General features: G+C 36.5%; 1 protein-coding gene across 1 annotated transcript in view; it reads right to left on the reverse strand.

The window, feature by feature from the left end:
- COG5 (component of oligomeric golgi complex 5) overlaps positions 1-15,662 on the reverse strand; it is a 285,164-nt gene that overhangs the window by 54,850 nt on the left and 214,652 nt on the right. The window contains exons 13-14 of the mRNA XM_007180888.3: positions 13,260-13,421; positions 11,201-11,300 (exon numbers count right to left, since the gene is read on the reverse strand). Coding sequence (XP_007180950.1) covers positions 11,201-11,300; positions 13,260-13,421 — 262 coding nt within the window. The remainder of the gene's footprint in view (positions 1-11,200; positions 11,301-13,259; positions 13,422-15,662) is intronic.

The following is a 15,662-nucleotide window of genomic DNA, read 5'->3' on the forward strand; positions in this document are numbered from 1 at the left end:
TTAACTATGGTTAAAGCCAGCCTAGATCAGCAGCTAGCCTGGTATGGAGTAAACCCAGCCAAAGTCAGCAAAGTCACCTAGCTGCCCCTCACAGGCCCCAAGACGTATAAGCAATAAATGCTTATTGCATGCAACTCAGATTTTGTAGCTATTATACAACAATTTTCTGGCAACAGTTAAACAGACTTTCACAGACTTTAACTGATGACTGCATTTTTAACTTTCTGCTGAAAATATTTCCTAATTACAACATCATTATTTGACATTTCTCTGTCTTCACTATGACCTACTGAATCTTAGACAGCATGACTACTTACTACTGACCTGAAACAGCCCCCAGAAAATCAAGCTCTTACGAGCCTGGGAAGCAAGTCACAGAGCTGTCTTAACGAAAAGAAGGAGTAATCCTAAAATACACCAACGTAAGAAGAGAGGTAAGAAAGGGTGGAAAGCTGTCTAAAGAATCAAGAGGGTAGGTAACCCAAGGGATCTGTGTATTTGTATTACAGCTAAAGCGCGTTTGGTTCAAGAGAATCTACTGATACGTTTCCTCTGCTTGCGCCTAACATAAAAACTCTTCCAAGCGATTTCATATTTTAAAAAAAATCTTCTACTTGAATGTTAGTAACACAGACTATTACCATATGATATTATATGAAGCAGTATCCAGGTAGACGACATTTAAATCTGCATTGAACAATCCTTTTAAAACTAAAAAAGTTAAACTCCTATGTTTCTATATCATCATTTAAATATCACACATGCAGGTTTTCTTCCATTATAAGAATGTCAAGTCTCTAAACTACTTGTTAATTATACAAAGAATAAAGTGTATATTTACAAAGCTTTTAAAAAACCCTACGGTCGTCTAGAGCTACTGACCTCATCATACACAGCTACTGGCCTGCACTGAAGCTGAAACCTCCCCTTAAATGTCATCCTTATTATTGTTTCAAATGGTCTGCAACCTAATGAAATGCCAATCTACTTTTTCACAATTTATAACATTTGACATTTATACTGGGATTCTATATGTCATGCCCAGAAACCATCAGATAATAGTTATTATTAGAAAATGCCCTAACAATTTACCTTTTAAAAGGAATACTTACTAGTATTATTTGCCTATAATTTTGTTATCACAATAGTTTGTAAGCTTATATATTATCAAGGTATCACAATAATTCCCTTAGATAATAATACTTTAATTTTCTTTTAACATATAGAGAACAAGGAAAACACTGATTCAAATTTGTGATAGCAAGGTCTAGTGACATTTTCTACTAAAGTTCACATTTCAGAACTATACAAATTACCAATATATCACCATTATATAATCAATTTGTTCAATCACAAAATATTATGATATATACATCTATAGGTGTGTGTGTGTATTTGGAACATAAAATTCTACTTAGTAAATTAATTATAACTTCACAGTTGCTGTCAAGACAAATGAGTAAGAATTCTTAAATGAAGACAGTCTAAAAAAACACTGATCTCATTTTCACAAAAGAGCACCTTGGAAACATACTAAATTAAATACATGTTAAAGGAAGTAAACCCTAAGACTTATAACTCATATGTGCGAATTCAAGGCTAAATCCCTGTTATTTCTAAATTAAATCACTAAACCATCTAAATATCTGCTACCATCTGAATGTTCGTACCCTCCGCCCACCAATTCATATGTTGAAACCTAATGCCCCAGGTGGTGGGAGTCTTTGGCAGCTGATTAGGTTATGAGGGCAGAGCACTCATGGATGGGATTAGTGCCCTTATAAGAGAGGCTTGAGAAGGCCCCCTTGCCCCTTCTACACTGTGAGCTTACAGAATAAAGACAGCCATCTATGAACCAAGAAAGGGGCTCTCACCAAATACCAAATCTGCTGATGCCTTGATCTTGGACTTGCCAGCCTCCAGAACTGTGAGAAATAAATTGCTGTTGTTTATAAGTCACCCAGTTTAGGGCATTTTGTTACAGTAGCCCGAATGGACTAAGACACTATCTGTTAAGAATAAAGAAGTAAATATACTATGCATGTATTAAAATAGCAGATATAGATCTCTATGTTATATTGTAAAGTGGGTAAGTAAATCACAAAACAATACTACTTAAGTAAAAAAGAAAGATGTATTTGTGTTGTGGTACAAGAGAGTTTTAAAGCTTGGTCTAGACTCAAATTGGAGTTTGAATGCTAGTTTCAAGACTTGCCTGCCGGCATTGCACTTTTAGCAGTCTATATCGGCCAGGCTACTAAGCTCTCTCAGCTTCAATTTCCACATTTTGTAGTGGCGGATTGATACTTCCATTTCAAGGGTTGTTGTGAGATAAATTAGATAATACATTTTAATGCCTTGGCACAATCCAAGCCACTATAGATGTATAATAATGGTAGTTATTTTTATGGCCCTATCCTAACCTTAAAAAATGAATTCTCTGGTACCATTTAAGAGTCAGAAAGAAGGATGTAAGGATTTGTCCCTATAGAGCTTTAGGTTTTTATGACACATAACTCTGGTGATTAATAACAAAGAAGACTTAGAAAAAAAAATACATGTGTAATGATAAAATAATTTCAGATTATTATAAGCAAATATATGTACTATGTATATAACTCATATATGTTATATTCTACTATATCCTAAGACATTCAAATAATAAGGTTGAAAAGAAAAACATATAGCTTTTTTAGGCATATGAAAGAATATATCCGAAAACACATAGTGAGTTTCGATGGCCATAAAGATGGTCCACACAAAGGATCAACTTGAGAAATCCTTTTACCACCCTTTCTCCTGATGTGAACTAAAGCTATAGTTAAGCATGCTAAAATGTTCTGATAGCAAAGAAACTTCCACAACTAACCTTTAGGAAAATAAATTTAGGATTCTGGAAAGCTGCTCATTCTACATTTCAAGTTTTGTATTTTCAGGTCGCCCTTTTAAAAAACACACTGTTGTTAAAATTCTAGCTTTCCTTTATTTCACAGCTTAAACATTCATTAATGATCTGATTTCTGTCACTTTTCAACCTTGTGGACTTGAGACTTAAACATCTCACCTATAAAAAGAATTCTCCCTTTACAGACATACCAAATTTCAAGTCAACATTTCCACTTAGAGATAGAGTAGATATCCTACTTTAAAACGCGTTTCAATCTTGCTCTCACTAAAGATTTAACACTTGGCTATTTTCTTCTAAATGTTTTCAGTGAAGTAATTATAAAGGAAGAGGAATATGGCAAGATCAAAGAACAAAAACTTGTCAAATTTAAAAACAGAGAGGAGTGGCAGAAATAGTGTTATTAATAGCCAAAAAAGAAGAGATGAACATTAAAACGTTACTTGTCATTACTCAATAATATTTAAAACAATAAACATATGATGCTCTTCGAACTGTTATTTAATGCTTAGGCTTTCTTTAAACACTAAAATGAAAGTAGAAAAGTAAAATTCCCTTAAAAAAAATTCCCTTAAAAAAATTTTAATAAACTGTGAACAAGATGGCGGAGTAGAAGGACGTGCTCTCACTCCCTCTTGTGAGAATACCAGAATCACAACTAGCTGCTGGACAATCACTGACAGGAAGACACTGGAACTCACCAAAAAAGATACCCCACATCCAAAGACAAAGGAGAAGCCACAATGAGACGGTAGGAGGGGTGCAATCACAGCAAAATCAAATCCCATAACTGCTGGGTGGGTGACTCACAGACTGGAGAACACTTATACCACAGAAGTCCACCCACTGCAGTGAAGGTTCTGAGACCCACGTCAGGCTTCCCAACCTGGGGCTCTGGCAACGGGAGGAGGAATTCCTAGAGAATCAGACTTTGAAGACTAGTGGGATTTGACTGCAGGACTTCAACAGGACTGGGGGAAACACAGACTCCACTCTCGGAGGGCACACACAAAGTAGTGTGCACATCGGGACCCAGGGGAAGGAGCAATGACCCCAGGGAAGACTGAACCAGACCTACCTGCTAGTGTTGGAGGGTCACCTGCAGAGGCAGGGGGTGGCTGTGGCTCACCGTGGGGACAAGGACACTGGCAGCAGAAGTTCTGGGAAGTACTCCTTGGCGTGAGCCCTCCCTGAATCTGCCGTTAGCCTCACCAAAGAGCCCAGGTAGGCTCCACTGTTGGGTTGCCTCAGGCCAAACAACCAACAGGGAGGGAACCCAGCCCCACCCATCAGCAGTCAAGTGGATTAAAGTTTTACTGAGCTCTGCCCACCAGAGCAACACCAAGCTCTACCCAACACCAGTCCCTCCCATCAGGAAACCTGCACAAGCCTCTTAGATAGCCTCATCCACCAGAGAGCAGACAGCAGAAGCAAGAAGAACTACAATCCTGCAGCCTGTGGAACAAAAACCACATTCACAGAAAGATAGACAAGATGAAAAGGCAGAGGGCTATGTACCAGATGAAGGAACAAGATAAAACGCCAGAAAAACAACTAAATGAAGTGGAGATAGGCAACTTTCCAGAAAAAGAATTCAGAATAACGATAGTGAAGATGATCCAGGACCTCGGAAAAACAATGGAGGCAAAGATCGAGAAGATGCAAGAAATGTTTAACAAAGACCTAGAAGAATTAAAGTACAAACAAACAGAGATGAACAATACAAAAACTGAAATGAAAACTACACTAGAAGGAAACAATAGCAGAATAATTGAGGCAGAAGAACGGATAAGTGACCTGGAAGACAGAATGGTGGAATTCACTGCTGCGGAACAGAATAAAGAAAAAAGAATGAAAGGAAATGAAGACAGCCTAAGAGACCTCTGGGACAACATTAAACGCAACAACATTCACATTATAGGGGACCCAGAAGGAGAAGAGAGAGAGAAAGGACCCAAGAAAATATTTGACGAGATTATAGTCGAAAACTTCCCTAACATGGGAAAGGAAATAGTCACCCAAGTTCAGGAAGCACAGCGAGTCCCATACAGGATAAACCCAAGGAGAAACATGCCGAGACACATGGTAATCAAATTGGCAAAAATTAAAGACAAAGAAAAATTATTGAAAGCAGCAAGGAAAAACGACAAATAACATAAAAGGGAACTCCCATAAGGTTAACAGCTGATTTCTCAGCAGAAACTCTACAAGCCAGAAAGGAGTGGCATGATATACTTAAAGTGATGAAAGGGAAGAAGCTACAGCCAAGATTACTCTACCCGGCAAGGATCTCATTCAGATTCGATGGAGAAATCAAATGCTTTACAGACAAGCAAAAGCTAAGAGAATTCAGCACCACCACACCAGCTCTACAACAAATGCTAAAGGAACTTCTCTAAGTGGGAAACACAAGAGAAGAAAAGGACCTACAAAAACAAACCCAAAACAATTAAGAAAATGGTAATAGGAACATACATCTCGATAATTACCTTAAATGTGAATGGATTAAATGCTCCAACCAAAAGACACAGGCTTGCTGAATGGATACAAAAACAAGACACATATATATGTTGTCTACAAGAGACCCACTTCAGACCTAGGGACACATACAGACTGAAAGTGAGGGGATGGAAAAAGATATTCCATGCAAATGGAAATCAAAAGAAAGCTGGAGTAGCAATACTCATATCACATAAAATAGACTTTAAAATAAAGAATGTTATAAGAGACAAGGAAGGACACTACATAATGATCAAGGGATCAATCCAAGAAGAAGATATAACAATTATAAATATGTATGCACCCAACATAGGAGCATCTCAATACATAAGGCAACTGCTAACAGCTGTAAAACAGGAAATCGACGGTAACACAATAATAGCAGGGGACTTTAACACCTCACTTACACCAATGGACAGATCATCCAAAATGAAAATAAAAAAGGAAACAGAAGCTATAAATGTCACAATAGACCAGATAGATTTAATTGATATTTATAGGGCATTCCCTCCAAAAGCAGCAGATTACACTTTCTTCTCAAGTGCGCATGGAACATTCTCCAGGATGGATCACATCTTGGGTCACAAATCAAGCCTCAGTAAATTTAAGAAAATTGAAATCATATCAAGCATCTTTTCTGACCACAATGCTATGAGATTAGAAATGAATTACAGGGAAAAAAATGTAAAAAACACAAACACATGGAGGCTAAACACTACGTTACTAAATAACCAAGCGATCACTGAAGAAATCAAAGAGGAAATCAAAAAATACCTAGAGACAAATGACAATGAAAACACGACAATCCAAAACCTATGGGATACAGCAAAAGCAGTTCTAAGAGGGAATTTTATAGCTATACAAGCCTACCTCAAAAAACAAGAAAAATCTCCAATAAATAATCTAACCTTACACCTAAAGGAACTAGAGAAAGAAGAACAAACAAAACCCAAAGTGAGCAGAAGGAAAGAAATCACAAAGATCAGAGCAGAAATAACTGAAATAGAAACAAAGAAAACAATAGCAAAGATCAATAAAAATAAAAGCTGGTTCTTTGAGAAGATAAACAAAATTGATAAACCGTTAGCCAGACTCATCAAGAAAAAGAGGGAGAGGACTCAAATAAAAAAAATTAGAAATGAAAAAGGAGAAGTTACAACAGACACCGCAGAAATACAAAGCATCCTAAGAGACTACTACAAGCAACTCTATGCCAATAAAATGGACAACCTGGAAGAAATGGACAAATTCTTAGAAAGGTATAACCTTCCAAGACTGAACCAGGAAGAAATAGAAAATATGAACAGACCAATCACAAGTAATGAAATTGAAACTGTGATTAAAAATCTTGCAACAAACAAAAGTCCAGGACCAGATGGCTTCACAGGTGAATTCTATCAAACATTTAGAGAAGAGCTAACACCCATCCTTCTCAAACTCTTCCAAAAAATTGCAGAGGAATGAACACTCCCAAACTCATTCTATGAGGCCACCATCACCCTGATAACAAAACCAGACAAAGACACTACAAAAAAAGAAAATGACAGACCAATATCACTGATGAATATAGATGGAAAAATCCTCAACAAAATACTAGCAAACAGAATCCAACAACACATTAAAAGGATCATAGACCACGATCAAGTGGGATTTATCCCAGGGATGCAAGGATTCTTCAATATACGCAGATCAATCAATGTGATACACCATATTAACAGATTGAAGGAGAAAAACCATATGATCATCTCAGTAGATGCAGAAAAAGCTTTTGACAAAATTCAACACCGATTTATGATAAAAACCCTCCAGAAACTAGGCATAGAGGGAACTTACCTCAACATAATAAAGGTCATATATGACAAACCCACAGCAAACATCATTCTCAAGGGTGAAAAACTGAAAGCATTTCCTCTAAGATCAGGAACAAGACAAGGATGTCCATTCTCACCTCTATTATTCAACACAGTTTTGGAAGTCCTAGCCTCAGCAATCAGAGAAGAAAAAGAAATAAAAGGAATACAAATTGGAAAAGAAGAAGTAAAACTGTCACTGTTTGCAGATGACATGATACTATACATAGAGAATCCTAAAGATGCCACCAGAAAACTACTAGAGCTAATCAGTGAATTTGGTAAAGTTGCAGGATACAAAATTAATGTACAGAAATCTCTTGCATTCCTATACACTAATGATGAAAAATCTGAAAGAGAAATTAAGGAAACACTCCCATTTACCACTGCAACAAGAAGAATAAAATACCTAGGAATAAACCTACCTAGGGAGACAAAAGACCTGTATGCAGAGAACTATAAGACACTGATTAAATAAATTAAAGATGATACCAACAGATGGAGAGATATACCATGTTCTTGGATTGCAAGAATCAATATTGTGGAAATGACTATACTACCCAAAGCAATCTACAGATTCAATGCAATCCCTATCAAATTACCTATGGCATTTTTTACGGAAGTAGAACAAAAAATCTTAAAATTTATATGGAGACACAAAAGACCCCGAATAGCCAAAGCAGTCTTGAGGGAAAAAAATGGAGCTGGAGGAATCAGACTCCCTGACTTCAGACTATACTACAAAGCTACAGTAATCAAGACAATATGGTACTGGCACAAAAACAGAAACATAGATCAATGGAACAGGATAGAAAGCCCAGAGGTAAACCCACTCACCTATGGTCAACTAATCTATGACAAAGGAGGCAAGGATATACAATGGAGAAAAGACAGTCTCTTCAATAAGTGATGCTGGGAAAACTGGACAGTTACATGTAAAAGAATGAAATTAGAACACTCCCTAACAACATACACAAAAATAAACTCAAAATGGATTAGAGACCTAAATGTATGATAGGATACTATAAAACTCTTAGAGGAAAACATAGGAAGAACACTCTTTGACATAAAGCACAGCAAGATCTTTTTTGATCCACCTCCTAGAGTAATGGAAATAAAAACAAAAATAAACAAATGGGACCTAATGAAACTTCAAAGCTTTTGCACAGCAAAGGAAACCATAAACAAGACAAAAAGACAACCCTCAGAATGGGAGAAAATATTTGCAAACGAATCAACTGACAAACGATTAATCTCCAAAATATATAAACAGCTCATGCAGCTCGATATTAAAAAAACAAACAACCCAATCCAAAAATGGGCAGAAGACCTAAATAGACATTTCTCCAAAGAAGACATACAGATGGCCAAGAATCACATGAAAAGCTGCTCAACATCACTAATTATTAGAGAAATGCAAATCAAAACTACAATGAGGTATCACCTCACACCAGTTAGAATGGGCATCATCAGAAAATCTACAAACAACAAATACTGGAGAGGGTGTGGAGAAAAGGGAACCCTCTTGCACTGTTGGTGGGCATGTAAACTGATACAGCCAATATGGAGAACAGTATGGAGGTTCCTTTAAAAACTAAAAATAGAATTACCATATGATTCAGCAATCCCACTACTGGGCATATACCCAGAGAAAACCACAATTCAAAAAGACACATGCACCCCAATGTTCATTGCAGCACTATTTAAAATAGCCAGGTCATGGAAGCAACCTAAATGCCAATTGACAGAAGAATGGATAAAGAAGATGTGGTACATATATACAATGGAATATTACTCAGCCATAAAAAGGAACGAAATTGGGTCATTTGTTGAGACGTGAGTGGATCTAGAGACTGTCACACAGAGTGAAGTAAGTCAGAAAGAGAAAAACAAATATCATATATTAACGCATATATGTGGAATCTAGAAAAATGGTACAGATGAACCGGTTTGCAGGGCAGAAACTGAGACACAGATGTAGAGAACAAACGTATGGACACCAAGGGGGGAAAGTGGTGGGGGGGTGGTGGTCGTGGTGTTAATTGGGCAATTGGGATTGACATGTATACACTGATGTGTATAAAATGGATGACTAATAAGAACCTGCTGTATAAAAAAAAAAGTGATCATATGTATTCTATTGGAAAGAAGCAAAAATAGACCATGTTTACTGTCTAAAAAAAAAAAAAATTTAAGTCAGTGACTTTCTGTTACCCTTTAGCACTGTAGGATGATAGGCCTGAGTAATTTAGGGTCACAGACTATTTGACCAACAGCATCAATTCAATCCAATGTTTTTGGTATATTTTAATTTTGTTAAAGCCTTTTGCCGCCACTGCCTTAACTGAAGTCACATGTTACATTTACCACTGCCCCCGCCTGACACAGAAGAGTGATATATTTTCCACATATATGCTGGCTCTTCTTTATAATGTTGTTTTTAGGTGGGACTATCTCATAAGGATATTTTTTTCCTGACACTTTCAGTAATTACGCTGAACTCTACTGGAGATAATACCGAATTTCATTTATAGCAATAAACCATGTTTTTAAAAGTAATAAGTATCATAATAAAGCTTCTATAAAAAAAGTTTGAGAGAAAAATTAGTCATCTAATTACCTACAAAGAGCTTCCATGGTCTCTGTAGGGCCAGTTTTCAATAAACAAAGTTAAAAAAAAAAGATGCTTCTAAATTATTTGTCAAGGCTGCAAGAATAATTGAGTAGAAAATAGCACCATATTAATATGCAAATACAATGGAGCCATCCATTGGAACTGAAAGCAGGAAGGTCTCATGAAATGACTGTTAGCACCAAGGATCATTTTATGCAAATTCCTTAAGTTCAATCTGTTACCAACCTACTCTAAAAATTATTCCAGAACCAGGTAGAACTACTAGGATATAGGTAAAGCCAGATTACAATTGACCCTTGAACAACATGGGTTTGAACTGGGAGGGTCCACTTACATGCGGATTTTTTTCAGTAGTAAATACTACAGTACTACATGATCCACAGTTGGTTGAATCCACCGACGCGGAAGGGAGGACAAGGAGATCACGAATACGGAGAGCTGACTATCAATTATACATGGATTTTTGACTGCAGGGAGGGTAGGTGGTGCTCCAACCCCCAAGTTGTTCAAGGGTCAACTGTACTTCATTTTATGATGTTACAATTGGAGCAGTCAGGGAAGCCAAACAACAACAAAAAAACATGGTTGGCTATCCCTATAATGACAGTAGAGATACCACATTTTGGCACATTCTCTAAAATTAGTCCATCAATGACAGTTAAAGATGTACTAAAGCCTTACTCCTTGGATTTCAGTTAGCATACATATCTACTAGTTAAATATGTATGCTTAACTTTAAAACATTAATGTAGAGAATTAAGATTATGATTCAGGCATGCAGCTATTATTTTAAATATATGCAAACAGCTGTTTCGAAAAGAGTAATTTTGGAGCTAAACTTCCACAGTCTAGGGTTAGAACCTTTAGAAAGTAAATCAACATTTTTCTTTTACAGTTTTAAGCACTTCACTTCCTCCAATCATTTTCTGATGGTTCAAGTCAATTTCACACTAGGTAACAGCACATGAATGATACCTGGAGTGAGTGGTCTCATGACAGGAAATTTGATCAATTTGAAATAATTATACTTAAAAATATACATAATTTAGCCCATAAAGTGGCACATGCATTTTTTAAAAAGTCTTATAAAACCTGCCTGCATTTTGTAAGTGTAGCAATGGTAGGAGGGTCAATTTTTAAGAGGTAACATTTTTTTCTGGTTTAAATTCATAAGAAAGTTTCAAAAATTCACTATAAAATTTTCCAGTAAATTAATATTCAGTCAATTCAATATTTATAGTTAGTCAAGTATTGTGTAATTAGTAATTTTAAACAAAATCATGAAAGCTTACAGAAGGGATTATCACTTACCAGCTGCTCCGATTTTACACCATACAACTGGATGGTCTTTGCCACGTTTTTTGACACAGCTAATGTGAGGTCTGCATCAACAGCAGCTACATTTAGTTCACTAGAGAAAACAAAAACAGACTTTAATTATTAGCAACACAGTTCATCAACAAAGTAAAGAGCAACATATAAACCTAATCCCAATAAACAATGTGGTGATTTTTTTTATAGATTTCACTGGTTGCCTCTAAGAATTGATTGCACTGTTTCATTTTCCCTCCTAAATACAGCATTAGGAAAAAGTGCTCTAAGACTGTCTGGTTAATGACCAGTTTTTCATTAACAAAAGCACGTCATGTGTGAGTTCAGGCTGTGATTAAGAGTAAATTGTGTGCAGATTTTTCAAGTAGCACTCTTGTTAATACTGATAAGTGCAATTAGAGACACTGCATGTCACAGACATCTGCAAGGAAATGACAGCTCTTGAATGGAAATGGTGACCTTGGAAGGACAAAGGCTAAAAATATAAATTACAAGATACATAAAGATACTCAGTTTCTGTAGAAATTATGCCAATTCATGCTATTTTGATAAAATAGCTTTTTAAATATATCAAAAGCATAACAAGGATTTAACTTGAAATTTTAAAAATCTGGATTCTTAAAGTATTTCTTTGTCATGCTTATTTTCAACTTTAACATTGGATTAATTGGGACATTTGAGGTAATTGCAAAAAAAAAGTATTTACAAAGACCACGGGAAGTTAACTTTTTAAAAGTTAACTTTTAATTAAGAGTTAAAAATTGGATGAAAATGCATATACAAGTAGAAAGCAAGAAAAGTAATTATTGTCTCTCAAGTAGCAGAATAAATCTTGGCACTTACCAGGTTGCCTTTATGAAGAAAGTGAAGGACTTTAAAACAACATCAGTGCTTACTATGTGTGACAAAAATGCCCTTTCATATACCAGTGAGACATAATTTTATTAAAGTTCACTTTCACATTCTATTAAACAATGGCATAAGTATGCTTCTTCAAGTCCCACCTTACAATCGATCACACCATTGTCAAACTGCACCGGGGAATGGGAGAGATACCTCTTTAACATGTCCATAAACAGGTAAAGAGATCAAGTTCAATCCATGACCAGTTTTGCCACTACCATATGAAACAAATAACGGAGACATTAGGGTATAATCATCTATAGTCAGGACTTTGGAAAATCAAGATAGCTGTGGAAAGATTTGGGATCAAGATGCTAGGCAATTTCGACGCTGTATTTAGATAGATACGCATATTATACCTGTGGCTTTTTAGTCGTACTCTCACATGCCTCAGAATCACCATCTTCAAATTTGTCATCTAAAAGAATCTAGACTTTTATACCTTGGTTCTATATTGCCTAACTACTAATTTTACTCCTCAAAATGTTCACCTATAAATGTATAGACCTACTGTTATGACAACTTGTTATTATGACAGGAACTGAGATAGTCTCAACTGCAGATTAACCTGGGGGGTCAGTAAAATGTCTAAAAGCAACAGTATAATACATCGTCCACAACCATTCAGGTGGCACCTCTGCTAGCGTATCTTCCCTTTTGAGAGTTTTAAAAGCTGTCACATTCACTTAGAAAGCTTAAAATAGCAAACGCAAGTAGACTAATCAGGATTATAATCCTTGTACACCATGAAGTACTTTCTGGATTTAAGATAAAAAAAAGTTGATCTCCATGCTTTAGCTTCTCAATTTGTAAAATTATTTTTATATTAACTTTCCTATGTAATATTAGAAATTTACTATGGCATAAAGAATTAGGTTGTTTTACTTTGTATCCTTGACAAAATACAGAATAATGATAATTGACTATTTTTAGACTGTATTTAAATGGTTTTGTTAATTGGAATCTCAAGTATTGATATTTACTACATGTGCACTACCTCAATGCAAAACTCTTGATTTAATTTCCAGACTAATTATTTGAATAATTTGAGATAAATTAAAGATGTACTGCCATTATACATGACTAACAAATGTGGCAGGCATTTTATGGCATGCCATTATATGAAAATACATACCTTGCTATAGTTTTAATGATACCTTCAAGTTCATCGGCAGAAGGAGGATTACGACCACCAGGGGGAAAAACCAAGTTGATAGGATCAAAGAGTCGAGATAAGGATTTTGATAGATAAGCAGCCTCATAGGGTTGTAATGAGTCTTTCAAAGCCTTTCCTGGACTGTGGGAACAAAGTTTATTAAAAATGAACTTAAATTATACAAAACTAAATGCTAGTGTATCAGGTTGTAAATGCCTTTCTTAAAAACATATCTCCTATATAAAATGTAACTCTATATGAAGAAAAGAAAAAATTTTGTTTAAAAATGTATAAATATATTTACATAATTAAATGCTTATTAAGAACTCAACATTTTAATTTATACATAATTCCTGGGCATAAATGTTATATAATATGCACCAGTACCTACTGCAGTAAGTTTGTCGCTTGAAACTAAAAGAGTAACACTGTAAAATCTTGTTAATTCTAATGGGGCCATGCCTTCACTTAGCATGTTTCTATAGAGCATACAAGAGAGGCAAGTCTGCAGAGACCTGCTCCCACCACCTCAACTCTTTTCACACACAACAGCTGCCCTCTCACAAGCTCAGTGCCTAAGAGGGAAGTATACAGGTGTAGGTTTTTATCAGCCTTCTGATGCCAAAACTGATACTAACAAGAATGAGGACAAAATAAAAAGTGCTTGTGCAAGTCCCACAGTCACCCAAATACTCCCAATCGTAGTTCTAAGTTAATTTGTTTTACAACATTCTTCACAAACTAAAATTTAACCTACTAAACACTTCTTTCCTCCTCAGTCCTCCTATGTCTTCAGTTATTTGTTGATTTTCATTTACTTGTCCAACTATTGGATCTTATATTTTACCTCTGACAATTACTATCAAATACCTATAACCATATAATTAACTCTATCTTCTCACATCACCCCTGTTTATGATCCTTCTACTGGCCTTTCCATTATCTTAAACAAACAAACAAAAACAAATCCCCCTTCACCCTAAATGTTCATCTTTAAAACATCTGACCTGCTCCTTCAGGTATAGGAAACTTGGCTTTCTCCTTTTCCACCTTCGCTGGTCAACTGACAAGACCTAGAGGTCAGAACGCTCTTGGCTCCTACATGACAATTCCATACTTATCTCTTAACACTTTCTCATTCAATAAGTATTTCACTCAACACAGAGTTCCTGAGAATACTATGTGCCAGCCCTCACTGAGTGCTGGGAAGATAAGAGATGAAATTTGCTTTACAGTCCAGTGAAGAAATGTGCAGGTAAAGTGTGAACTGTAATAACTTCCATAACATGATGAGAGAAAGACCACAATGGGAACAGGGAAGATGTCTAAATGTGTCTGAGGCAATCCTCTACTGAAGTCCACGCCAGCTATTTAAATGTCTTTCCTATTTTTGCTCTGGTCATTTACTGACCTTAAGAAGCCTCTTCTCTCTTCTGCAGAAATTTCAGCACTAAATTATAAGTACGAACATTCTCCTTGTTCTCCAAGGATCCTTCCAGAAGGTCCTGCAGCTCTACTCCAACACCAAAGCTGCCAAGGCCCAGCTGGCTATCTGCCAGCAGCCAACCCTCAAGCAGCTCGCAGGGGAGAAGCAGCTCTATGCCAACATGTTTGAGAGGCTGGCTGAAGAGGAGAGCAAGACCAAGGCTGCGGTCGCTGCCGGAGACCAGCCTGCTGACACAGAGATGAAGGAGGAGCACAAGAACGACATGGCAGGGGGCCGGCCGCAGGTGGAGGCAAAGCACAGCCTCACCCCAGCCCTGCTCCAGCGGCTGCCGGCCTCCCCTGCTCCCTACCTTACTCCACCCCGTTAGTTTTGGAAAACCTGAAGAATCTCGGGGGGCGGGCAAAAAAGGATCCTTGGTGATTACAATGTCAAAACAAACAACTTTTCTAAAACCTGTCCTGTTCTAGAAGTCTACTTTCATTTTAGCTTTACTATGGAGCTTCCATGTTTGAGTCATCGTTTTGAACTGCTCTACCTCTGACGTCTCCAAGCTCGAAGACAACTTTCCACGCCCCCACTTGCCGCTATCTCCTTCCCGCCTACAAATTCTCTCAAATGTCTACAATTTGCCAGGTACTTCCTAGATGCGGGAAATGTAGCAATGAAGTCAGTTAAAAAAAACTCCCTGTTCCCTTAAAGAGACTTCTGAGAACACAATATTGTAAATCAACTCTACTGCAATAAAAACTAATAAAGAAAAAAAAAAGACTTCTGAGAAACACACAAAAAAAGAAATAAAATTTTTAAATGAGTTAAATACGGAATACAATGGAGAGTAAAAAATTCTAAGAGAAAAAGGAAGTAAGGAAGCCAGAGATCGTTTTTTTTTTAAATCCAATTTTACATAGGGTGAGGCAAGGGAAAGCTTCCTGAGA

The sequence above is a fragment of the Balaenoptera acutorostrata genome, chromosome 7 (genome assembly GCF_949987535.1).
Source record: "Balaenoptera acutorostrata chromosome 7, mBalAcu1.1, whole genome shotgun sequence".
In the NCBI taxonomy this organism is placed as follows: Eukaryota; Metazoa; Chordata; class Mammalia; order Artiodactyla; family Balaenopteridae; genus Balaenoptera; species Balaenoptera acutorostrata.